Source organism: Octodon degus, unplaced genomic scaffold, assembly GCF_000260255.1.
Source record: "Octodon degus isolate 3935 unplaced genomic scaffold, OctDeg1.0 scaffold00040, whole genome shotgun sequence".
In the NCBI taxonomy this organism is placed as follows: Eukaryota; Metazoa; Chordata; class Mammalia; order Rodentia; family Octodontidae; genus Octodon; species Octodon degus.
The window spans coordinates 5,498,999-5,525,186 of NW_004524616.1; the positions used below are offsets into that span (position 1 = coordinate 5,498,999).

General features: G+C 54.9%; 2 protein-coding genes across 3 annotated transcripts in view; one reads left to right on the top strand and one right to left on the bottom strand.

The window, feature by feature from the left end:
- The window catches only part of Slc6a7 (solute carrier family 6 member 7), a 22,508-nt gene extending 15,606 nt beyond the window's left edge, over window positions 1-6,902 (top strand). The window contains exons 10-14 of the mRNA XM_004631298.2: window positions 789-920; window positions 1,457-1,556; window positions 1,691-1,791; window positions 2,293-2,460; window positions 5,418-6,902. Coding sequence (XP_004631355.1) covers window positions 789-920; window positions 1,457-1,556; window positions 1,691-1,791; window positions 2,293-2,460; window positions 5,418-5,627 — 711 coding nt within the window. The 3' untranslated portion in view covers window positions 5,628-6,902. The remainder of the gene's footprint in view (window positions 1-788; window positions 921-1,456; window positions 1,557-1,690; window positions 1,792-2,292; window positions 2,461-5,417) is intronic.
- Window positions 6,903-13,531: 6,629 nt separating this feature from the next.
- The window catches only part of Camk2a (calcium/calmodulin dependent protein kinase II alpha), a 65,466-nt gene continuing 52,809 nt past the window's right edge, over window positions 13,532-26,188 (bottom strand). The window contains exons 15-18 of one of the 2 annotated variants that reach the window (XM_004631300.2): window positions 23,969-24,044; window positions 21,374-21,468; window positions 16,819-17,047; window positions 13,532-16,655 (exon numbers count right to left, since the gene is read on the bottom strand). In XM_004631300.2, the coding sequence (XP_004631357.1) occupies window positions 16,652-16,655; window positions 16,819-17,047; window positions 21,374-21,468; window positions 23,969-24,044 (404 nt within the window). In that variant the 3' untranslated portion in view covers window positions 13,532-16,651. The remainder of the gene's footprint in view (window positions 16,656-16,818; window positions 17,048-21,373; window positions 21,469-23,968; window positions 24,045-26,188) is intronic. The other variant, XM_004631299.2, reaches the window with a different exon arrangement.

Consider the following 26,188-nt stretch of genomic DNA (forward strand, 5'->3'; position numbering starts at 1 on the left):
GTGTGGGGCCCCGTGGTATGTGTGTGTGTGTGTATGAGCCTCATCCACGGTGTGGGGCCCCGTGGTGTGTGTGTGTATATGAGCCTCATCCACGGTGTGGGGCCCCATGGTGTGTGTGTGTGTGTGTGTGTGTGTGTGAGCCTCATCCATGGTGTGGGGTCCCGTGGTGTGTACATGTGTGTGAGCCTCATCCACGGTGTGGGGCCCCGTGGTGTGTGTGTGTGTGTGTGTGTGTGTGTGTGAGCCTCATCCATGGTGTGCGGCCCCATAGTGTGTGTGTGTGTGAGCTTCATCCATGGTGTTGGGCCCCATGGTGTGTGTGTGTGTATGAGCCTCATCCATGGTGTGGGGCCCCATGGTGTGTGTGTGTATGTGTGTGTGTGTGTGTGTGTGTGAGCCTCATCCACGGTGTGGGGCCCCGTGGTGTATGTGTGTGTGTATGAGCTTCATCCACGGTGTAGGGCCCCGTGGTATGTGTGTGTGTATATGAGCCTCATCCATGGTGTGGGGCCCCATGGTGTGTGTGTGTGTGAGCTTCATCCATGGTGTTGGGCCCTATGGTATGTGTGTGTGTGTGTGTGTGTGAGCCTCATCCATGTGTAGGGCCTCATGGTGTGTGTGCGTGTGAGCCTCATCCATGTGTGGGGCCTCATGGTGTGTGTGTGTGCGTGTGAGCCTCATCCATAGTGTGGGGCCCTGTGGTGTGTGTGTATGGGCCTTATCCACAGTGTGGGGCCTCGTCGTGTGTGGGGGGGCTCTGACACCACCTCCTGCTTCCCACTGTCCAGTTTGCCTTTCTGGAGACCATTGTGACAGCAGTGACAGACGAGTTCCCCTACTACCTGCGGCCCAAGAAGGCAGTGTTCTCAGGCCTCATCTGTGTGTCCATGTACCTGATGGGGCTGATCCTCACCACTGATGTGAGTGCCCTGCAGGGTGGGGCAGGTGGGGCAGGGTGGGGATGGCACCTGCAACTGTGTCTCTGGCCAGGTTGGGGCACTGTGGATGAGGCCCATACACACACCATGGGGCCCCACAACATGGATGAGGCCCCCCCCACCATGGGGCCCCACACCGTGCTCCTGAGGCACCTGGCTTCCTCATTTTGAAGAACCTGTCCATACTGGGGCCCTGTCTCCAAGGGAGGCAACATGGCCTTGGTGGAACCTCATGGAATCTGGAGGTGTGGGTTCAGACCTCACCTCTGTACCCTCTGAGTTACCTCAGACAAGTGACTTTGCCTCCCTGAGCCTGTTCCCTCATTGCTAGATGGGGGTTCTGCCACGTGGGGCTTTGGCAGGCTTTGCATTGGTGGGCAGGTGGCCAGTGCCATGTTGTCATCATCTCACTCTCCTGGCAGCCTGGCTACTTCCTGCTCACTCCCTGCTAGGAAAGGGAGGCTGTGGCAGAGGGTGGAGCCAGGGTGCGAGACCCAGAGCTGTGGTTTGCATTTCAGGGGGGCATGTACTGGCTCGTCCTTCTGGATGACTACAGCGCCAGCTTCGGGCTAATGGTGGTGGTGATCACCACATGCCTTGCCGTCACCCGGGTTTACGGTGAGAAAGGGCCTGAGTGGCAGAGCTGAAGCTCCCTGATACGGGCGAATGGAGTCCACCTGGGAGCCTCTTTGCCTTGGGGGAGGGGATGCTGGGGGCCTACAGCAGGGCCATCTTCTGCCCTCCCTATGCAGGCATCCAGAGGTTCTGCCGGGACATCCACATGATGCTGGGCTTCAAGCCGGGCCTCTACTTCAGGGCCTGCTGGCTGTTCCTGTCCCCAGCCACACTCCTGGTAAGCAGGAGGGAGGGCTACTGGCTAACTCTCCTCTGTGTTCAGTCTGATAGGCTGTCACAGCACAGAGCGGAGCGTCTCTCCAGGCTGCGGGCTGGATCGGAGGGTCCTAACCCACACCTCTCTCCTTTTCCAAGGACCCAGCTTTTGTGGCTGTACTAGGCCAGCCCTGCCTTTGGTTGGCAAGAGGGTGGGTTTGTCCCCAGACTCAGGGCCTCAATGCTGGGCTTTCTGGGTCTTGAGTTGGGATGGCGCAGGGACAGGCCATCTTAAGAAAGGGTGCTTCTGAGCTGAGCTGTCCCAGCCTTGCTGTAGGTAGGGGCAGCTTGGCGGTGCACTAGTTCAGGCCTAACAGAGCCTCCAGGCTGTACTCTTAGGTTCTGGTATAACTCAGACTCTGGGTGGTCTGGCTGGGCTATGTTAGCTCTTAGGAAGATAACTCAGACCTGACCTACCCCAAGCCCTGGAGCCCACTGTGACCCTGAAGTCACCACCCTTCAGGCCTTGCTGGTGTATAGCATCGTCAAGTACCAGCCCTCAGAATATGGCAGCTACCGCTTCCCTGCCTGGGCCGAGCTGCTAGGCATCCTGATGGGCCTGCTGTCCTGCCTCATGATCCCCGCTGGCATGCTGGTAGCTGTGCTTCAAGAGGAGGGCTCACTGTGGGAGGTGAGTCTGCCCACCCCAGCCATCTTTCCCTTCTGGGCTCTGACCTTGTCATGGACCCTTGTACCTTACCAGGGCACTGGGTACTTCTTTAGCCTAAAGAGACCTGCTTGTGTGAGGTAGATTCAGAGGCCTGGGGTCCTGCCTTTGGCACCTCCCAGCACTCAGGTTCTTGGTGGGGGCAGACAAAGACCACTGAGGACAGGCCTGGCCTAAGATCACACCATGGATAAGGCCAGGATTAGGGCTTACCTCAGGTGACCAGCTAGAGCTTCCTGCTGGGACTCAGTTTCTCAGGCAGCACTGAGGAACCACAGGCAGTGGCCTGGTACCCTCCCCCTGCTATGTCCCTTAGGTGGCCTGGGACAGAATGATGGTGCAAACCTTGCCCTAGGCCGGGGCTTTGTGGGGAAACCAGAAAACAGAGCACAAGCTGTTGGGCAGAGGGGTCAGCAGGCCTCAGAAGAGGGAGATAGCAACCTTCTGCGGGCTCTGGGGTGTGACAGGTGACCAAAGCAAGGGCCTGCCCTTCCCTGTGCCACAGGGCACTCGGGTGCGGAGCCCTGCACTGCCGCAGCTGCTGGTGTGGAGTCCTCTGGTGGCTGGAGGCTGTCACTGTGAGTGGAGCTGGAGTGAGCCTGAGGGTCCCAGAGGGAGAGGAGGGACCCTCCCAGCACTCGTTGTACCCCTGGGGTGCTGGGGCCAGCCAGTCATGGCTCTTGAGGGCTTCTGTTACACATTCAGGCGCTCTGGGAGCCAGTGGTTAAAGCACTGGTAGCTTGGAACTGTCGGCGGGAGGAAATTGGCTGCAGAGCAGCCTCCTGGCCCTTCCCATGCCTGCTTGTCAGCTCTCTGCAGGCCCAGCCCTGCGCCCTCCCATCACCTCTGAGTCTCCACTGGAGAGAAGCTCATGCCCTCCAGCTGCTCTGCCTCCAACTGCTGTGTGACTATTGACAAACCCCTCCCTTCTGTGAACCCCAGGAGTCCTCCCTGTGCTCCTAAAGGAGCATCAGGCTGCTTTGGGGAGTCAGGAAAGGAGGCAGGGCAGGGAGCTGCTCAGTGGAGCTTCCAGGAAGCTGATGGTCCTTCAGGCTTAGTGACCAGCTGGTGGAAACTCTCAGCTCCCAGCAGCCACTGCGGGAGCTTCCCACAGCCCACAACCAGGTGAAGGAGTACAGGGCGGCGAGCAGCGCAAAGGAGACACTGGCTCATGAGTGCCACCTTCAGTGGCCAGGGTATCTGGCACTGACTCGTGAGGATCAGAACCCTGGTTCTGCTGTTTTCCAGTGGTGTGAATGCCTGTGAGCCCACTCCTGCACCTCTCTGAACCTTTTTTCTCTGTCTTTAAAATAATGACAGTGATGCCTATTTATAGGACTGTTGTGAAAAGAGAAGGAGCTTATCGACATAGCATGACAGGGATAGAAACACCAAGTATTTCAAAAGTTCCGGATGGAGTTGGGCTGCCTGGGTTCAAAGCCCAGGACCACTACTTCCTGCCCTTGTGACCTTGGCTATCTTAACTAACCAGTCTAAGCTTCAATTCTTAGACAAACCTATTGGCTGAAGGGTGAAAGTGATAGCGCGCCTCTCCTGGGGCTACGGTGAAGACCCTTTCTAGTAAGCGAGGTGGCACAGAGCCGATCACATAAGTGCTCAGTTCCAGACCAGGGCGCCCACACAGGTGACTTGCATTTGGTGACATCTGGGGACATTGTGGGCTGTCACAGAGAGGATAGGGGCACAGGGCAGCTCTACATTTATCTGCTGTACAGAGACCAGGAGTGCTGCTAAATGTCCTTCCACACAGAGGGTAGCCCCAGAACAGAAATTTTCCAGAACCAAAGACTGAGAAACCGGGGTCTGGGCACCCCGTTCAGCTGGAAACACATCTAAACCCTTGCTCTTGGGAGCTGGTTTCTCATGTGGGAGACAGGCAGCAAGCAAGGATGTGAAGATAGTGGTAAGTGCTGCACCTTGCGAACAGCACAAAATGCAAACAGAAGGAATATGAAGTGATGAAGGACCCCAGAAAATGCTGACAAAACAGACAAGGTGGTCCACATAGATTGGGGGGAAGCTTTCAGGGCAGATGGACAGCAGGTGAAAACACCCCAAGGCCGGTTGGCAGGTATGAAAGCAGCGAAGAGAACAGTGTCCCTGGAGGACAGGGAGTGAAGGAGAGGGGCAGGTTCCGAGGTTGGGAGGTAGACAGGGCAGGACACAGAAGCTTCAGATTCATGGCGAGTGAGGAGAAGCCAGTGGCAGGCGCCTGAGGACGGGGGTTGCATGCTGTGAATCTATGAGCATTTCCACGCACCAGGTGCGCTCAGCCGAGGCCAAGGACCCCGTGGGCTGTCTTGTCAGGCATCTCCTTCCCCAAGAGTGTGCAGCTCTTCTCCCTAGCTGGGCAGGCAGAGGGCCCTGGGAATGAGGTCAGAGGAAGGAGGAACCCTACACTGTCCAGGCTGAGTCACCACACAGTCAGTTCCCTCTTTCCATGGAAACTGGGGCTCCTGGGGGAAAGGTCAGAGTCAGGGCTGAAAGGGCCCGGGGGCAGCTTCAGTCCCGCCTTTGTCCTCTGAGCTCCTGCCTAAAATCCCCAGCTCCACTGCATTCAGCATTTGAGGAAGGAAGCCAGAGTGGGCTTCTTGTGCCACATGCAGATGCTCAGAGGAGAGCCCTGCCTCGTACCCACAGTGGCACCACTTATTAGGCTCTACCCTGCTCCTGGCACCCTGCCAAGGGCATCATCACAGTCCCTCCACGACACCAGGCTATAGGCCATACCCAAAGGCCACCCAGATCATAGGTGGGTAGGTAGCCCCCCTACACACACACACACACACACGCACGCACGCACACAGCCCTGAGGTTGCTGCAGGGACTCAGCCAGGTGATGTGGTCAGATCTTTTCTCGGTGCCTGGCTGTCTTCACTTCTGTCACTGCCTTGCCACAGAGGCTCCAGCAGGCCAGCCGGCCAGCCATGGACTGGGGCCCGTCACTGGAGGAGAACCGGACAGGCATGTACGTGGCCACACTAGCCGGGAGCCAGTCACCCAAGCCGCTGATGGTGCACATGCGCAAGTATGGGGGCATCACCAGCTTTGAGAACACAGCCATCGAGGTGGACCGCGAAATTGCAGAGGAAGAGGAGTCCATGATGTGAGGCTAGAGACGGGTGGTCAGCAGGCCCTCTACCTGGGGTCTCACAGCCCTGCCAGTGAGCCTGCCAGGTGCAACAGCACTGCTGGGATTCTGAGAGTCTGGGAGAGGTTGCCATATGGTCCCTACTGCAATTGTGCCTGTGACCTGTGCCTGTCCCAAAGCCTCTGTCTGGTGCCCTCCCTGACACACGTACACACAGTGCAGCCCTCACTGTGTAGAAGGACATTTAAGGCCAGTGAGGGAGGGACCGGCCCCAGGTCACATGGCAGAGAGGACTTGGTCCCTGGCCTCTGGTCCAGCCCACATCCTTTCCCCACATTGCCTCCTCTCTCTGGGGCCCAGCCTTTCTCTGTGCTGGGCAGCCATCCTCACTCTCACATACAGCCTGTGTACCAGGACACTGGGAAGATTGCAGAGCTGCCAAAGCCCTGGATGTTGGGGACTCAGTGGGGAGGAAGATCCCTGTGGATTCCTGAGTGCAGGCCAGGCTTCCCAAAAATAGGAACAGCGGGCACTGGAGGAAGGGAAATTTTCAAAAAAAAAGAGAGGGAGGCACCTCAGCCAGAGCTGCTCCCTGGGGCCAGGGGAGGCCAGGCTGCCCCTGTGTAGCCCCTGCATGGCTGGAGATGTTGATGGCGGCAGCTTTCAGGGCACTCTGGTCCCAGTGAGGACCGGGGAGGGGAGCTGGGGCAGCAGGTGGGAGGGGAACTGCATGATACCTGACATCACTTGGAGTCTCTGCAGGGAGTACTAGGCGACAGGGTGGACACGGGAGGCCTGAGTTAGGGCACTGGGTGGAGACAGGAAGACAGGAGGCTCCAGACCCTATACCAGGGTGTGGCAGGGAGGTCTGAGAGTCACAGCTGTGCGGGTGGGACGAGGGCTGTGGTCAGGACCCAGGCTCGCCGTCTTCCCTTCCCTTCATCCCAGAGGACCTCACCATCACCCCCAGCTCCAGGTGCTGCTGGGGCATTAGCCATGGCTGTGAGTGACCGGAGAATCTGTGGGATGCAGAGGCAGCCCGCATGTGGTCATCTGTCCTGATGCCATGTGCCATGCCCCGGGCCCAGTGTGAGAGCCTAGGCAGAGATTGGGGTGGTCTGGGGTGCCTGGGCCCTCTGAGGTGAAGGTGGGGCCAGCCTGAGTGGTTTCCTGCTCACAGCATCCTCCAGGGGGCGGGGCACCTGGTGCAGCTGCAGTGGCCTCTGTGCCCCATCTCCTGGCATCTCCCAGCCCATCTGTGTCCTGCTTGTTGAGCGTTAATAAACACCAGATGAGTTCATCCTCCTGTCTCCTGCCTGCCCAGAGCATGAAGTGGGCAGCACAAGCCTTTCACTCCCACTGGTCAGATGAGGAGCCTGAGGCTCAACCACATCCTTGCCCAGCTCTCCTGGGTCCTAAAATCTTCTCTGCACTTTGATAGAGTAGGAGAGCTGGAGGCTGAAGATGAATTCTGGCCTCAAGGAGACTACTTAGTTCTCCCATTTGTCCCCTCAGACAAAGTGAGATCTGCGATGGGGAAGATGTTTGTGGGCTGGCACACCCCTCTGGGCTGGCACACCCCTCTGGGCTGGCACATTCCTGCTGGCCAGCATCTCCTCTGTTCTTCCCCCTGCCTTTCTGGCAGGTGAGAGCTGGAGCTGGAAGACCAGGCCAGGAAGAGCCAGGGTTTCCTTCCTGCCAGGCCCTGGCCATATGAAAGAGCCCTGGTTGTCAAATGCAAGGCCTGGGTGTTTACACAGCTTTGATTGCAGTGCAAAGGGAGGGCTGCATGTTTGGGTATTAATGCATTTCCCCTAACAAAGCGCCAGGCTCCTCCCACCCCTCTGTTGGGGCTCCCCATGGGCAAAAGGATGGGTTTGCTAATTTGCAGAGGGTGGCCCTCACAAGTCAGGATGCTCCTTCCCACACCCAGGGGCAGCCTGGCCTTGCTAGGAGCAGAGGTCTTCACATTTCTCACCTGGCCATCCCTGCAGCCAGGCACCAGGAATTGGAGTCCTGCATCCCAGAGCCCAGTGCTCTCCTCTCCCCAGATGCCAAGAGTGAGCTGTGAGGCACCCAGGCTATGGGCATCACACTCTGTTCCCCTCTTTACCTGTCCCCGCTGGGCCTCTGTTCCTCCCACCTCCTGTCCCATCCTCACCCACCCAGCCACTGGGCTGTGACCATGCACAGCCCTCCCTGGCCCCGTCCTCACCTGTCCTGATTTTCCATTTGCATCACTCCCAGGCAGACCTTCTTACCGCACCACCCTTCTCCTTCTACCACCTGTGCCATCTCCTGGCCACCCTCTCCTGCCCCTAGACTGATCCTGGGTCTCCCTGGCTCCCAACCCTACACACCCCAGCCAGACCTGACTACCTGGGAGCTGGCCTGAAGACCAGGTACCCCCATGACTGCACAGCAGGCAGCTTGGCCCTGTGCTCCCAGGACCCCAGCCTGGGACCCATCCTAGAATATTCAAACAGGTGGCCTGAGTGAAGAGAGCACTGGGTTGAGCAGGAGAATAATTGGCAGCTGAAGTTGGTGGGTGTGGGAGGCGCAAGAGGGAGAACTTTTGGGAACTGGAGAAGCAAGCATGCCCATCCAAAGAGGAAGGTTGCCTCTCTGAAGCCTGGGGCATTTTTAGGAGTACCTGGAAGTCTGGATTGTTCTGAGAAATTCCCCAATGTGAAATTTTGGTGATAGCTTTGAAAGATGCAAAAGAGTGTGGCTCCATCAGGGCCTCCTGTCCTCTGTGCAGGGCACCTGCCCTGCAGACTTGGGGAAGTCTGTGCATGGCCGTAAGGGTGACAGTGCGCGGCCGTCTCCATGGGGCCTCTACTACTTGTCACAGGCAATGTCTGTGCTCATGGGCCCCTGAACGTGGGAGGCTGCCGGGGTCCTTGGGGGCCTCCTGTGGGGCCTGGCTGGTCTGGGCCCTGCATCTCTGTAGAGGGCCTGTAGGAGAGGATGTTCCCTCAGGTGTTGGGCAATGCGGAGATGAGGCCCCAGGCCCTTGCCTTGGCTTCTGGCTTATGATCTCTGAGAGCAAATAAGGACAAAAGAGGGGGAATAAGGAAGAGGAGTACCACCCGCTCAGAGCGCCAGTGGCTGCCTCTTCCCAGGGTCATGCCAGGGTCAACAGACACCAGGGGTCACTGGTTACCTTGCTGCTTGTAGGCCACAGCCCTTGCACTACCCACCCGCTCCAGCCTAGTGCATCTCCACAAGGCGCCCCAGCAGGCCCAGGTCCTGCCTCCCTCCTCCACCTAGGCAGTGTCTCTCCCTGACCCCACCTCTCCTATCTCCCATGCAGTCCTATAGCCATCCTCTAAGTCCTTGGAGTGCATCCTCCTGTGTGAACGGAAGCTCCAGCCAGATGTGGGCTTCCAGAATCTTCCACTGGGTCTGACTCAGCCCCATGTCTGATGAGTACTGACAGCCTGGCCCTGCCCAGAGTGCACGTGTTCTTCTGAGAAAATGCATCTTGTTTCCATGTGGTTAAGGCTCTTAATCACACTCCTGGGACCCCAGAGCACTTTGAGGGGGCAGCCAGTCCTCGTGCACAGCCTGCACACACAACCTGGCCCTCCCCAGTTCTGCCCCTCCTGAACTGAGCCATTGTGGGGAAGTCACTGAACCTCCTAAAGCTCCCATTTGCTGGCAATATGTGTACAATGACAAGCCCTGCCCTGATGCCTCATGTGGGTCTGGGTGAAGCTGTGGGTGCCCAGCACAGGCCTAGTCTGTGGCATGATCCACATGGGTTGATTGGAAGAACCCATTTGTCTGTGGTCTCTGCCACACCAACTCCTCCAGGACTAAGACTGGACTTCCTTCCGGTCCTCTGCTTTGCAGATGGAGAGGCAAACAGAGCATGGTTCTCCGGTGGCTCTTGAGACAACCAGCAAAGAGTTAAGAGCATCACACAGCTAAGCGTCTGAGTGCCACGTGACCCTGGGTTGCGCAGCCTCAGGGTCTGCGGTGGCTGCTGTCTTCCACACTCATTTCTGGCTGGTGGCTCATGGAAAGTTTGGCTCTTTGAGCTCCAGGCCACTCCCTCTGGGGCCTGAGGCCCCAGTGACACTGGTCCTGCCTGGGAAGGACATCCAGGGCGGCCCGCCTGCCTGCGAAGCCTTGGCCAGAGCCTCTTTGCTCTGTCTCTGCCTGACTATCCCCCCCACACACACAGAGCAGCAGCCCAGCCTACTCTGCCAGCAGAGCCTCTTTCCGGCACACGGCAGCTGAGAGCTGCAACCCCTTGAGAATGGCCTTGAGAGGGCCAAGGGATTTGGACATCTGCTGGCCAACGTCAAATCCATGCTCTGTGACCCAGCTGAATGTGCTACTTCACCTCTGCAAAGCCTGTCATCCTCAGATTAAAACAGGAAGAATAGCTGTCCCCTTGCAGGGGATTAAAGAAGATAATATCAGATGTTCAACATTTATGTTAAAGAAATGATCAAAGTACATATTAGAAATGAGCATGAGCGCCCTCTAAGTAGAACGGGTCCTGTCCAGCTGCCATTTGTCCAGGTGAAAATGGGGGTCAGGTGGTGGCTAGCTCTCCCCTCCAACCAAGACAGGAGAAAGGAGCCCAGCACTGGACTGCCTAGAGCCAGGTGTGGCCAGGAGGAGGCTGGGCCTCAGTATCCCCAGCTGTACAATGCAGGGGCTGAACAGGAACCATGGACTCCACCAAAGTACTCGGGTGAGAGCCAAGCGGGACAGAAGTCTTTCCCTGAACTTACCCTATTGGGTCAGTCCTAGGGAAGAAAGCAGTGCCCCTTCCTCAAATTGGATTTGGGGTTGACTCCCCTGGCTGGAAAGGGGTGCACCCCTGTTGCAAAATGGGCTTTGCTGGCTTCCCCAGTGAGCTGAGATTTCCCCTGCCCAACCGATAGGGGCAAGACAGAAGAACGTCGTTGGGCTGAGCCTTGCTTTGCCCTTGACGCTGCTGACTGGGGTCCCAGAGCGTGTCAGGGCTTGGATGGCAGGAGTGAGAGTCACGGGAGAGGCCTAGGATCAATATTGATCTAGCTGAGTCAGGGAGGATGATGAGGAAGTGGGAATCCTGGGTGGGGCTTCCCAAAAGAAAGCTGCAGCTCTTGGCTCCCAGAACGTGTGGGAATGTGGGAGGTGGGCTCAGTACAGGGTTGCCTAGCCTGAGTGCTTATTAGGTTGTCTGGACCCCGCTCAGCCTCACAGATCCTATTCTCTGAGGTCAGGGGCCCCACTGCTTTATTTTCAGCAGATTCCTTGAGTGACTATGCAGCAGCCAGGGAATGAACCTGTTCACCAAGTTCAAGACCACAGGTTCAATGTTGTTACAACAAGGGAACTGAGACCCAGAGAGGGGACTCAGAAGAGGGCACAGTGAGAGCAAGGTTACAAATATCCCTTTCCCTTAGGGAGGAAGAGGAGGTCTACCTGTAGCCTCCTCCACCCATGTGTGCAAAGGGTTGACTGGGCCAGGCCACCCTTGGGAAAGTGACTTTTGAAAACTTGGCAAGCCTGGTGGAAAAGGGAGGGTGGGGCTGTGCTCAGGAGGAAGGACAGGAGAGGGGGCCAGTCTCATGGCTGGGACTCACTTCCCCTGGCCCTGTGCAAACACTCCCAGCACCTGCTAGAGGGTGCTTCCGGAAAGCCCGACTGTAGCCCAGGTCTGGACAGGCACCTTTGCTGCCAGGGCCCCCAAGTCCTTAAAGGCATAGCTACACCATGGTAGGCTCAGAGCGCCCTCAGCCACATGATGCTTCTGGCTCTGAGGCCTGTTCTGCACCCCACTCCCCATTGCCCTGGGCAGCCAGCCTCTGTGCTCCCCCTCAGTATTCCCCTCCCTCTGTTGTCATCAAGTCACTCCACAAAGCTGTCCCCAAGCCCCCAGCCAGTTCTCTCCCCCACCCCAGGCTCCCCAAACCTTGCACCTGCAAGTCCAGCTGCAGGCCCACCTGCCTTGAAGTGTTGCTCTCTGTCAGGGCATCCCTGGGGGCGGAAGACAGGTCTAGCTCACTACCAAGCTTCCTTCCTTCCAGCCTGGACCCAGCAGACCCAAGGAAGCAAGTGTTCATGGTGGCTCAGATTCCAGTATCTCATACAGACTTCATGCCTCAAACTCACTCAGCAGCTGTCCTCAGCCCTGGACAGGTTCACAGGGTGAAAAAAATGGCAGAGCCCTTGGGAGAGGGAGGTTCTGAGGATCACACGCACAAATAATAAGACGTATCTGATCCTTGGTGGCACCCAGAACTGGCCGCTGTCCTGCAGAGGCGAGGGGGTGCTCACACCCACTTGTATCTACCTCTCCTTCCCTCCAGTCACGCAGGTTTGCAGGGAGACTCCCTGTGAGACCATCAGGTTTCCTGCACCCCGGGGAGCACACAGTTGTGCAGACTCTTGCTTAGTAACTTCCCACCAGAGGCCTGTGGTGGGGAGGGAGAGCACATGGTGGGAGCCAGGAAGGACAGGCGTGCAGTAGTTAGGAGGGGACAGAGGGTGACAGGGAGGGGAGCTTCTCAGAACACCAGTCATGACTTCCCGGCATCCAGAGGCAAAAGAAAAACACAGCCCAGGGTGAGGGAAGTCCCCAGAGAGAGCAAGAGCCCCGTACTTCCAAATTAGGAGGCCGAGTGAGTCCTGGCTCAGGGTCTTTGAAGAAGCCTCTTTGCCTGTGAGTCTCTATCTTTATCTTCAAAATACATAGAGCTGTTTTATTAGGATAAGAGCACGCTGTAAACTAGAGAGCATCATGCCCCATATAATACCAGTGTTTATAGTGGAGTTGCTGCTTTTGAGAGTTAAAGGCTACTTTGTCTTCACGTCAGCTGGGCCCTCCAGAATTTAGCAGATGCAGAGGCCAAGGAACACCTGTAGGCCGTGCCTATGCTGCCCCCTGCTGGCAACTTCCTGTCATGGCAGCCCCGCCCTTAAACCCTTCCGCACTGTCCAGGTGGAGAAGTCTGACTGGAAGTTAGAAGCCTCCTGTGTAGGTTTTGTGAACTCCTGGACAAGGTGAACACAGAAGTCCCCAGGCCCTTCTTGGTCTTCTCAGCCTCGCCCTGTGCTCAAACAGTGAAAGGCCTTACATGTATGCAAGAAGAACCCACTCCACAAACAGGCAGCAAGGATAGGCTGGGAAAGCAGCTGGTGCAGACCCGGATCTCTGGATACCCTGGGCTTGTTCAGGGAGGCACAGCCCCTTGGTTCTGTGGGATCTGGGCCTGGGCTTGGGGTGGCTTGTGGTGATCAATGTCTCATGTGCTTGGAACTGTCCTAGTCTTAGTCCCAGAAATCATGTATCAGCAGATGGGGTGTTTGGCCACTCCTGTGAGCCAAAGAGTCCCCAGGCCTCAGCATGCCCACCAGGATCAGTGGCCCAGCCCCTCTACAGCCTGTGGGCCTCTCACAGCCATATAGTTCCCCAGCCTCAGTCCCTGCCAGGGCACTTGGCTCACAGTGTATTTGTGGGAAGAGAAAATTTCTTTCCCTTGCCTCATTCTCCAAACCTCCCTAGGTGCTCTGAGGGCTGGGGCTTATCTGTGAGGTTGGACTGGAGGAAAAGAATGGAAAGGAGTTATTCCAGAACATCTCCTCTTCATAAAGGGAAAGTGAGGCTCAGAGGACACAGCCTTGCCTGGAAGCCCCTGGGGAAGGCTGTAGCTCTTGGCTCTCAGTGGCAACCCATGTCCACACTCTTGCCCTTGTTAAAGGTACCCCAGGTGCCAGAGAAGAGCTGTCTCCATCCGAGGCTGTACGGATGGGACACGTGGTCCAGGACTAAGCCCACATGGATTGGCTCAGCAGCCCTGAGCCAATCAGAATGAAGACCGGGACTTTGATTTTGCAACAGAGGAGATCCGGAACAGGAAGCGAACACCAACACCTCTAGGATGCGGTGTTTGACTAAGGCAGGGAGACACAAAGTGCACAGGATTTTGTAGCTATTTATTGCACTGAAAACACCAAGAATAAAACAGACACCCTTTCTTCCCTCCCACCCCCCAATAGCAGAAGTTTTGAGCAGTGGTCATTCAAGTTCACAGCCACATGTTTTTAGAAAAACAAAACAAAGAAAGAACTGAAACAAAACCCCAAACAAATAATAACAAAGAAACCAGCATGGGGAGTCTGGCAAACACATCCCCCAAAGGGCTCCCTTTAAAGGGAGACTGGAGGCCCTGGGTCAGGATTTGCGCTGCAGTAGCGCAAACTAGTAGAGCACTTTCCTGTAAACGGAGTTGCATGCTGGAGCCTGGGTTTTGACTCAGGTCTGGATTTTTTGCATCTAAAGGGTGTTTACGAGGAGCACAGAGCTTATCTGGTGAGGTTGGGCTCTGGGTAGTTTTTCCTGCCAGTGTCTCCTGCCTGTTGCCTAAGGGTCACTGTGGTGCCTGGGCAGACGCCAGGTGACTGCCTACCCCAGGAGTGGCCTGTGCAGTGGGGCCACCTTAGTCTGCAGTAGGGACCTGCCTCTAATTCTCTAGCCCGTGAGAGGCACACAGTAGACAAGTGGTGCACCAGCCAGGGAAAGGACATTGGGGTCCTTCAGCTCAGTTTCCTCTGATGAAGAAACCAAGGTCCAGAGGGGAGAGGATTCACCCAAGGTCATACAGCAAGTCTAGTCAGTGCTGGGAGCCAAAGCCTGCAAGCCCTGCAGCCATTTCTTCTTTCCCTGCAGTCCACAGCTGAAAAGCAGCGGGCAGGCATTGAGGAGGAGAAAGAAGGGCCTACAGGGCAGAGGATGGGGACTGGCCAGGCCTAGAAGCAAGCGGGACACCAGTCAATGGCAAGCCCTATAAATTCTCACAGGTGTATTGGGCTTCATGCTCTCCATCCATTTGATCTTCCATCAGCCTAGGTAGGGACACTTAACCTGCCTTTAACTGATGGAGAAAGTGAGGCTGAGGAAGGGACTAGACCTTGCTCGGTGATTGTAGCATCCCCTGGTGAAGCTGTGCCCTCACCTTTGGCTGGGGATGGCTACGGAACTGGCAGGTTGCAGAGGGACAGGTGATTTTTCTGCTGGGGCAGTAGGATCACTGGGCCTCACTGAGGAGCCCTCTGGGCCGGGGTTGGGCCAAGAACCCACCCTCGGGCCTGGGAAGCAGGGTCTCTGCCGAGGACAGAGGCCAGTGATGGGCCAGCTTAAAAACCAGAGGCCTGGGCGGCCACTTTCCTGGGCCTGCAGCCTGGCCTGTCTCACCTGTCCCTGGGCAGCAGGACTTGAGAAGAGTCCAACAGACAGCTCGTGATGAGGTGAAGCTCAGAAAGGTCTGGATTAAACATTCCCACCAATTCTGCTCCAAAAAATACCCAGGAGGGTCAGGGGAGCCAGAGCTGTCTCCAAACCCTTGGGGATGTGTCTCTTCCTCCCCTAAAATCCTCCAGAGGGGACAGTATCTCATGCTGGCAAAACACGGCCACACAGAGGCCAAAAGCACAGAGAGGCAGCGACATAATTCCAAGTCGGACATTGAGAATACAACCTCTATTATTCTTAGTTTTTTGTCCAAAACATGTAGATTGATTTGTTGAATGTTTTTCTTTTTTTTTTTTTTTTTTCAACATACTTACTGCATATAAAGTCATGCAAAAAAAACTGCAGACAGGAGATCCTTGCGGATGGGCCAAGGCATTCCACATCGGGCCAACCCCAGGGGCAGAGGACAAGAGGGAGAAGGGGAGGCTGCAAACCTCAAGTGCAGCATGAGGTGCGAAGAGCAGAAACCCAACAGAGGCCAAGGGGGGACGAGAGATGGTGACTTGAGCTGGGGGCCGGGGGTGGCACCCAGACATGGAGGAATGAAGCCCTGGGAGGGGCAGGCATAGGACCCCACCTTGTGAGAGAAGCAAAACCGAGCCCAGATACCTCCATCCTGACCACCCCTCCCTCTCCTGCCTTGCCACTTCTAGGTCACTCCAGCTCCTGATGCTTCCTCGGTCCTGGCAGGAAGCCCTGCACCAGCTTACCTCAGGACCATGGTAAAGCAACGGCAGAGGGCGCCGTGTGTCCTGGGGTCAAGTCCCCAGATAACCCCAGGGGCAAGGTCCACCTCAGAAATGTAAAAAAATAAAATAAAATAAAGTAGAACAAAATAAAAACTACCCCTCATTCCTTCTTCCAAGCCCTCTTCCCAACCCAACCCTCCTCACAATAATTTGAGAGGTCTAGTTATTACATAAATATCCATTAACATGAAATCCATTTACGAAATACACAGAATTTTGGCTATAAAAAGGCATGCTGTCCAAGTAGAAGAGATACCTAAACGGTGTTTTCTTTTGCCCCTGAAACACGATCAGATTCCTTCTCTCAGACTGGATGGAGCTGGAATTCTCCAGAGTCAATGGACTGGAAGGTGGGTGAGCGCATCAGTGCCGGAGGGCTGCAGTGGGGACAGCTGAGGAGAGGTCGAGCTCCCCACACTGTGGTGCGCGGCAGGTGGTGAGCAGCAGGCAGGAAGGGTGAGCAGACACCACGAGGCCAGTGTGGGCGTGGGGAAATTGGGGCAGCAGTTCGAGACAAGGGGCTCCTGGTATCTGCTCCTCTCTTACCCTCTCCCACAGGAAGATTAGCTTGGGGGAGTTTTGGGGGTTCATCTGCCCTTCCCCAGGGACCCCAGAAAAGATAAGATCCAGGAGAAGGTCAGCCATCTGTGCCGTGTACCCCTCCTTCTCCTGCCCTGGTGAACCCACAGCTGAGGTGGTCTAGCCTATAGCCAGGGCCAGATGGGGTTCACGACAGCTGGGTGGAGGTCGGGGGTCTCTGGGCCAGCACCCTGGGTACCCAAGCCTGAGCAGTCCTGTCCTGGCAGGGAGGGAACAAGGGAGGTGGGTGGGGAGGTTTGGCCATTTGCTGTGAACTTGTGATGGCTTTTGTGAACAAGCAGGGTTCCTTGATGCAGGTGCAGAAGTGACAGTGGTGGTGTTGGGGTAACGTGGTGGGGAGAATTCCAGCAAAATCCAGTGGGAGAGCCAGCAGCACATTCCATGGACAAAGAGTGGATCCCTGCGACAGCAGTGCAGTGACCCCGGCCTGGTTCTTCAACTGGAAGACACAACATTGGGGCGCTTTGAGAGAGGCACATGCCCCTTGGGGGTCTCCCCACCCATCCCTCTATAGCCTCCCCACACCAGATGTGCCCCTCCAGCTGACACCCTTCCCGCTCCTTCAGATTACCCTAGAAGGGACAGGCAGAAAGGATTCTTACTGGGGCAGGACGGAGGGTGCCCCAGATCTGTGGAAGTGGACGATCTGCCATTTGCCATCCCTGCGGTGCCAGACACGGGTCTCCTCTGACTGAGCGGTACGGGGGATGCCTCCGGCGTCCAGGTACTGCGTGATGCGGATGTAGGCGATGCAGGCCGACTCATCGCCCATCAGGTGGATGTGGGGGTTCAGGATGGTGGTGTGCACAGGCTTGCTGTTCCGGGACCACACTGGAGGTGGGAGGGAGGAGCACGGGAGATGCAGGAGGCCTTCCGCCTCCCTTCTGCCTCCCTTCCTCCACTCTCTCAACGCCCAGCAGCCCTCCCTGTTAGTGCGGCTCTTCTGTCTGCCTCTTTCATAGAAGGGACTCTCTGGAACAGGCCTGAACCACCTTTGAGTCTCTGTAGAACTTCTAGGTAACAGAGGCACCATAGCCCAGCTTAGAGGCAGTGGGTTTCAGACATGCTGAATCCTTCAAACGTGGCAGGGGTTAGACTCAGCCTCTTGGACTCAGAAGAATAGGGCCAGGATGATCACAGAACCAGAAAAGCTCGATCTCATTCAACCCAGATCCTCATAGGGACCAGGCAGTCAGTCATAAACAAAGGACCTGAGCTGGGGACAAAATGCTGAATGACAAGTGGCCCTTTCCCTCTGGGCCAGGGAGGCTGTGGTGACAGGAAGACCTTGTCCTCTCTAAAGAGGACTGCTGTCCAAGGCTTCCCCCTGCGGTTATGATGCTGAATAAATTGCCACGCCTGGCATGAAAACTTATTTTACAGTGTAATTCCAACTTGAAGGCCACATGAAATGTCTGCAATCCACATAGGGCCCATGTCCTCCCTGGCGGCCACCTCCAGACACATAGTCACGGGAACTTGGGGAGTATTAGACTTGCAGAATCTTAGAACCTTGAACTTTGTAGGATTATGCTGGTAGCCGTGGGGTGGGGCCATGGAGCTTTCCACGGTCAGGAGAAAATGATAGTTCTTATGATCAGGGGCAGGACTGGTCAAAGTACTGACACCTACTCCTGCTGCAAGGAAGAAGAGCCATCATCGCTAGCATGATTGCGCTGGCTTGGGAGACTCAGGTTTTTTGTTTTTTGGGTTTTTTTTTTTTTTTCATTAAGATATAATACAAAAGCACACAACGACAATGACCCAGGGGTAGGGTAGACAGTATACTTTTGCAGTACTAGGGATTGAACCTATGGCCTTGCACATGTTAGGCAAGCACTCTCCCCTTGAGCTATATCCCCACCCTTTTTAAGAATTTTTTTCTTTAACTTTGAAACATAGTCTTGCCAAGTCGCCTAGCCCGACCTCACACTTGTGATCCTCCTGCCTCAGTTTCTTGAGAAGCTGGGATTACAGGTATGTCTACCTTGTCCAGGTGGCTTCCCACCCTCCCGGGGAATCTTGTACCTTCCCTTACCCTAATCTAAATGTGGGTCCTAACTAGTGGATTGATGATTTAAAATACATATTCCCAGTTCGGCAAATGCAGTATAAATGTCCTATCTCTGACCCCACCTCTGACTCTGATGTCTAGCCAAACTTGTGAGTCATTTATTTCCTGAAAAATATAAAGTGTCTTTTTTGTTCGATTGTTCTGCTGTTTTGTGGTGTTTTATTTTGCTTTATGGACTGCAGAAAACATCCCATATATCCATTCCCTAGTATACTCATCACACTCTATCCAATCTTTAAATAATGAGCAAAATCATGAGTCACAGACATATAGAACAACAGACTTCGAATCCTGGGCTCAGACATACAGAATGTAACCTTTAGAGTCATAGGTTAAAGATACACCTCAGGGGTGAAGGTCATCAAAGGGCCCTCCCACAAGAAGCAAGGAGGCCTCTGTAAACTTCCCTGACATCATGCAGGACTGGAGGCCGGCAAGGCCATCTGTTTCAATGTAGCCACTTAACATTTATGGAAACTGAGACCCAGAAATGCCACAAGAGGCCACTTTCTGGAAGAAACACGGTCAAAACTAAAAGAAGTCAGGTTTCCAGTGGAGCTGGCTTAGGAAAATCTAGAACGATTCCAGAAGGGACAAACAGCTTAGCATTGCTGGGGAGATGAGCTTTACCATTTTCTGGTAAGGAAGGGCTGGGGTCCCCCTGGGGCGCCACCCCAACCTGGTGTCTCTTGACCAGAGCAGAGACTGTGAGGTGCATCCTGATGGATAGATGGGGACAGGGACAGTTCCCGCACAGGACCAGCTGGGCATCTGGAGGTGGGGCTTATGGGAGGGAGCCTTCACTCTGGGTCTCACTCCTGTGGGTTCTGCCCCGGAGGTGGCAGGCTGCATTAGATGCTGCATTAGGATGCAGCTCACTGCCTGAGACAGCAAGACAGCCAGCAGCTGTTGAACAGGCTCCTCTGTGTGGGTCCTGTAGCTCATCCCTGTGCCAGCAGTTAAACCTTCTGGTCTCTGATTTCCTTTGTGGGGCCTGGAGAGTTCACATGGGGATCCAGTGCCCTCAGAGCACAGAGGTGTAATGACGACAGCAGGGATCTGCTGGGATCTCCGAGGTGGCAGGGCATCATAGGGTCCAGCCACTGCTCTTTGTATGAGAACTCACTCTCCATTACTCGCCTTAGAGGACCAGAGTTCAATTCAGTAAGGTAAGCTGGAGTGTCCTGTTTCACACCTTTTATCTGGGGGGGAGTAGGAGTGTCCTGGAGTTTCTGTATTCTATAAAACTTCAGCCAAAGGGTGCAGGCCAGGGGAGGCCATCAACCCAGACAGGTCGCTAGAGTGTGGATGTGACAGGCAGCATGCAAAAGGCAGGGGCCACCCCCCCAGGGGGAGGGTGACTCAGGGCCAGGTTGTGCTGCTGGTTGGCAAGCAGGATTTCTTTGGACAAGTCACTACCCCTCCCTGAGCCTCAGTTTCTCCTTCTGAATGACAAAGATTATTCAGTCACTGAAGTACCACCCTTGTTACTGTCACCATACGTGAGTGCAACCTATACTTATTTCATAAAAATATTTTAAATTACTGTTTCTTTAAAAAAAAAAAAACAAAACTCTTCTAGGGCTTGCCGGATAGCTCAGTGGATTAAAATGCCTGTTTAGGCAGAAGCAGGGGCCAGGGATTTGATCTCAGCCTTTCTTGCCAGCCCCGCCCCAAGGGCATGCTGAGCGGTTGACTGAGAGTGGGCATGGTGGCATGTGCCTGTAATCCCAGCACTCGGGACTGAAAAACAGGAAGGATCACTAGGAGTCTGATCTGTGTAGTGAGATCCTGTACTAAATACATAAATAAATAAATAAATAAATAAATTAAATATATTAAAAGAACTTCTAGCACAATGGTTAATGGGCAATCCGTTGCACAGAATGAAATTTTAATAAGGCCGGTGAAAACAAGAGTTACATAATCCTTGCCCCATGCTCTTGACTGTGAGACACCTTGGGACATGCATCTAATTTATGGTACTGGGGGTTGAACCCAGGGCATTTTTGGTAAGCTACATTCCCAGCCTGTTTCTTTCTGTCTTAGATGGGGTCTCGTTAAATCACTAAAATGTCCAGGCTGGATTGAACTTGTGACTTTCCTGCCTCTGCCTTGAAGAACGTGTGTGTGGCACCACACCCTGATATGCTTGCTCCTCAGTGAAGAGAGAAACCAGGGACGATCAGAGAGGCGTTGGCCACAGCAGGGCACCCATTTGAGTCTTCCCTTTGGGAAGGCCAGAGCATTGAAAGAATTGGATTGGACTAGCTTTCTCACTGTGCAAACGGGCTCTAGGTGGTGTCTCTATGCACCTGCGATCACTTCGCTTAGCCACCCCAGGGGTAAGCACTCTGAACGGCATGATTCTAACCTGTGTGTCCTTTGCCTGGTTCCTATCTGACCCATGGCCTAGCTGAAACACAGACATAGGCAGAAAGTGCCATGGTAAAAAAAAAGAAAGAAAGAAAGAAAGAAAGAAAGAAAGAAAGAAAGAAAGAAAGAAAGAAAGAAAAAGAAGCCTCAGCCCACCAACAGTGCCTGGTTGCAAAGCTGTAGCTCCTGCAAACGAGAGGCCCGGGAAGGACAGACACGCAAGATAGAGACCTGGACAAACAGTCAGGGCACAGCAGTGTGAGCTCTCTGTCCTCTACTTTCCCAAACTACCACCTACAGGGAGCACAAGCAGCACAACCAGAAGCCAGCTTGTGACCTGCTGCCCAGGGGGCCATCTGGGCACCTGATCCGCACTAGGGGTGTACGCCAGCAGAAAGGCTCCTTTTTCTGCAAAGTGGGGGTGTGCCCCAGAGTCCAGGGCAGGCATGGAGTGTTCTACATACTCCTGGTCTCTGGGATACCCTGCCCCTACCTCATCCTCAGTCACAGGAGGGACAGCTGGCCATGGAAAGGCCAAGTATAGGAGAGACAACCATGAGGGCACCAACCCTGTCCATACAGCCTCTTCCTCTTCGCTGGCTCCTGAGCTACCCCTGGGGCCCTATCCATCACCCTGCTGTGCCCATTGGGTAGGACACAGAAATGAGAGCAGATAACAGGCACCCCAGAAAGAAAGGATTGCTCACGGTTTTCAAAATAGAATCGATGGAAGTCCAGGCCCTCCACCAGGTTCCCAAGGGCCTCGGGTTCGAAGGCTGTCATCCCAGGATCGCACATCTTCCTAGGGGGAAGGAAGCCAGAGGAGAGGGGGGCTGGGGCAGCTTCTCACAGTGCCCTTCAGGTGAGCTGCGAAGTTGGAATAGTTGCTCCCACCTCACAGCGTCAAGGAGGAAGGTGGATAGGATGGAGCTTGCCAACTTGCAAGTTGAGATAGGGGGCCTCTCTGACTGACTGGTGAGTCCAGATTCAGGAAACCTAGGTTCGGGTCTTGCCACTTGCTGATTATGAGACCCCAAGCAAGTGGCTTAGCATCTTGAAGCAAGAGCATCACGAATGAGCGTGCATGGAAGATTCAGGAAGGCAAAACTCAGCCTCCCCTGTGCTCACCACCCTGCTACTCAGCTCTGGTCAGTGGATCCTGAGGACTTTTTCTAATTTGTCTGCCTGGAAAGGGGGAAAGGTGCCATTCTTCCCTGTAAAAGTGACCTCTGCTCACCTGAGTCAGGTATGTAGATGGAAGGGATTTATTAATTTGAACTGTGGTTGGCAGCAGTCCTGACCAGGAGCCTCAGTTTCCTCACAAGTAAGATAAGGAAAGCAGCACTAGAGGAGGGGCTATCTGGGGTATGGGAAGAGCATAATGCTCCACCAAGGAGGCCCCAACACCAGCAGCCTAGCTGTTTTCAGGGAGTTCTCTCTGCCAGGTCTCAGCCTTCTGGAGACTCTGACAGTCATGCAAGTGAAGGGCTGAATCATCTACCCATACCCAGATTTACAGGATCTCTGGTGGCACAACAGTGACCACCGTGATGAAGAAGCCAGCACAGAACATACCTCCATCCCCAGCAGGTGAACCTCCCAGTCCAGGGTGGAACTGGAGGAGCCACGAGAACATGGCAGGCTCAGCATTGTCTGAGTGGCACAAACCCCTTGTGGGGGACCCTACACAACTCATTTTTCCACTCAGGAGCTCAGATTCTGCAGGCAGAGTAAGCCCAGGGTAGGAATCTTCTTAGACCAATTAGGTTGTTCAGGACCCTCCTAGCTCCAGAACTTTCCAAGGTTGAGATGTGGAGACCGAGCAGCCCCTGGAAGAAGCCCCACTTGGGGACGTGTCTGAGTGCTCCTGTCTCTTGGTCTAGACAATTCAGAGACTAGTGCTCCGGATGCACCGTACATATGTGGAAACTGAGGCTCAATAAAATGAGGGGCTTATGTAGGGATATGGAAGCCTGGACTCAGGGGTACCACAGCCCCAGGCATTAAGACAAGGGTCAAAGCCTAGAGCACAATGCAGATGCCAAAAGAGATGACATCACAGAGGTGGAGAGGGCCCCCAGGACCCTCAGGAATGCCCTAAGTGTCTTAGGGTCCACAGGAGCCACCCGCTTTTCCTTACTCTCTGGCTGGGCCTTTCCAGAGCCCAGAGCCATGGGCATGGTACATCCCAGCAGTTTTACTTGGGATGGCTGCAAGACTACTGCAACAGCCTGATTCTGTGCTTTCAGGCAACACCCATGCACACACACACCTGTGCATAGTCCTTGTGCACACAGTGACAAATGCACACACATGTACAAGTGCATGCAAACACGTGTGTTTAGTGCATGCCAGCCCCAGGTTCACACGGCACCTTCCAAGTGCCTTGATGTCCAGAGAGAAGCTTTGTCACTCACTGATGCTGACAGCTTCATATGGTGAGAATGTGCCTGGCCTGCCACACCTTTGGGAAGGTCACTGAGTCTCCTGGTACAGAGGAAGGCAGGATAAGCCAGGTTGCCTTCACCCTTAACCCAGTGGCCAAGGGTCACCTCCCTTTGTTAGTGGCTTTTTTCCACCAAAAAATCTATGTGGAGGTCACTAGGCACAGACATTGTCAGCACTGACCAAAATGCTAAGGCCTAAGCCCAGAATGTGGGCTCTCCCGGAGGCCCGCCTAGGGGCTGCTTCTGCCCCGACCAGGAAAGCAGGAATGGCCACCAGGGGGCGCGCCAGCCCAGCCCGTGCGCACACGGACCCTCAAAAGGTGTGCCTGGGAAGTCTCAGACCATCTGTTTCATTTTATGCCATTTGTGCATTCCTGTCTTCTTCCCTCAGACTGTGATGAATGATGGTTCTGCTCAAGGAATTAGTGCCCACCCCAGCTGGTTGGCAGTGCCCACCCTCTTGGGCTTTGCCCACTCCTGCCCAGCTGTGGTCACAGATGTGAGGAGATGCAGGGCAAGGACCAGGTCTGTTCAGAGGCCTGAGGATACTGGGATGGAGACCCCTCTTTCCTTGGGGAGCAGAGGTATTTTGCTGGGATTTCTTCTGGGAATGGTGCACAAAGAGGCAGAGCAGGAGGGGAGGAGGCTGAAGCGGGCAGGGGCATTGTGAGCGGGCAGGTTCTTCGGAAGCATTGTGTCAGAACACAGCCAACGCTGGCACTCAGGCTCATTGGCAGCATGCAGCGCTGGGGAGTGGGGTCAGCCAGGAGGAGCAAGAAGGACCCCCAGAGTCAGCCCCTGGCACCCTTGAACTGCAACCCAGGCAGACATGCAGAATGAGCCCAGCCGACTCACGTGTAGGATTCAAAATCTCCATTGCTTATGGCTTCAATCAGCTGTTCTGTCACTTTTATAATTTCCTGTTTCCGCACTGTAAGGCAGGAGGGGACAGAAGTCATAATAATGGTAGTAAGGAAGCACCAACCTGTCTCCTAAGTCCTTGTGTGCCACACAGCCCTACGCTGGGACCTGAGACCTTGTGAGGACTATCCCCTTTATCCTTGTATTTCCCCTGGGAGGTAAATCCCATAAGCCCCATTTCAGAGAAGAAACTAAGGCCCAGAAGGGTGAAATTGCCATAACTACGGAGGGTGAAGGCAGATTTCAGCTGGTGGTCTCACCTCCAAAAAGCGTGGTGGACATTCTCACTCTAGGGTTGGTTTGAACCCTGCTCTTGAAGCCAAAGTATGTATCACTTCCACTTAGCATGACCATGTGAATGCGAACAGTGCCCTGTTACATCAGCACTGATGGTGTGAACCAGCACTATGCCGTGGCCGGACCAGAGGCTGTGAAGGAGAGTCTTGGAGTCTACTCACCCCTTGTGTCTGGGTGAGCTTTCTGCTCAATTTTGGGTACCTGTAAAATTCAGGCACTGAGCTGTCTAGAACTTTCTAGGATCAATGGATTCCAGTTGTTCTGCCCTGTCTGCTCCTGAAACACGAAACAACTGGTCTTGAGAGAGGGTGAGGCATCCATTTTCTCATTAGATGTGTGAAGTTCTGAGCCTTGGGCTTCCCATCTGTAGAGTTGGGATGTTGCCACCTGTCATTTGTCTGTGCCGAACATGTGACAGAACAAGCCCAGGAAAATCTTTGTCTAAATTCCAGCCCATGTCCTTCCAAGCTGTGTGGCCAGCAAATGCTGGTCTGTCCAATGAAGACACTGGTGTCCTCCTGAGTGCTGTTGCAGGGTGGAATAAGGTAACTGCCCAAAACCTTTGTCACAAAGCCTGGCACTCAGTAGGTGCCCATGGCAGGCACTGTGCATTTCCTGCAGCTCCCACACAGGGGCAGCCTTGCCTGCTCCTCACGAATAGGCCAGCGGGGCCCCAAGTCGCATGTGAGGTGTCAGAGCCCAGTGGTGAGAGTCTGAAGCTCTCCTGGCTCACAGCAGGAGCTTCCTCGGGTCTCAGTCCCTCAGTCCTCGAGACCTGCCCCCCTCCCCTGACACTGGAAGCTGAGGTTTGTGCACCCAGGCCGGGCCTTAGAACTTCCCAGCTGGGCTGGGAGAGAGAGCAAGCCTGGCTGCAGCCTCACCAGGCCCTTTCTCACCATACCAGGAGCTCATTCTGGCCCAGGAGATGCAGAATCATACAACATCCGGGCTGGGAGAGCTCTGGAAACCAGGAATTTTACCTCTTCCAAACTGCTTCAGACACTGAGGCCCAGTGAGGGCTTGGGACCTGCTTGAGGACATGGTGCCCAGCAGGGGCAGGGTTTGACTCAGAGCCCAGGGCCTTTCCCACAGGTCGCTGGCCCCCCGACCCACCTGCTGTTATGATGCTGGTGCCAGGCAGTTGCTTGGTCACTAGGCACATCTGGTCCTATACTCAGTGTGTGCTCACTGAGGTTGGGCCACGGCCTCCCTGGAACCTAGAACAGACCTGGCCCCTCAGGCCTCTGATGCCGACTGAGAGGTGAGCAGGCACCTGGTCCTGTGCAGTGTGCTCAACCTCAAGGTCTCAGCTTCACGCCCATGTCATGAGAAAGTGGAAGGCTGAATGCCAGGCTCTGGCAAAACTTTGACCTCAAGCAGAGTCTGCCGCTCCAAAGCCCACTCTACTCCCTATACCCAGGCATACAAGGTCCTCCTGGTGTTCTATGGGTAGACAGAGCAACTGTCCTTTAATTCTGGTCCCTAGTGAACAGCTAATTCTTTTCTCTTGACTCCAGTTAGAATCACCGAGGCCAGGAATAAGTCCCTCTTTAGACTTCAAGTGTCCCCACATCGTGCCAGGGCTGTCCTACTCCTGGGAACTCTCCTTGGTAGGGACAGGGTCAGCTCTCAGTACAGAGATGGAGGAGATGAAGGAGCGGCAGGTGGCTCTGACCCAGAGTTTGGAGCTGCTGCCTTTGCCCTGCTCCTGGATTCGCCCAAGTGATGTGGTTGCCCCAGAACCCCCAGAACCCCCAGAACCTGGCCACCTGTCATTGAAGATTAGAAAGCCTGGTTCTGCTAGGCGCTGCTGCTTCAGGCTGGTCTCCCCCACACTGAAGCAGAGGTGACAACATG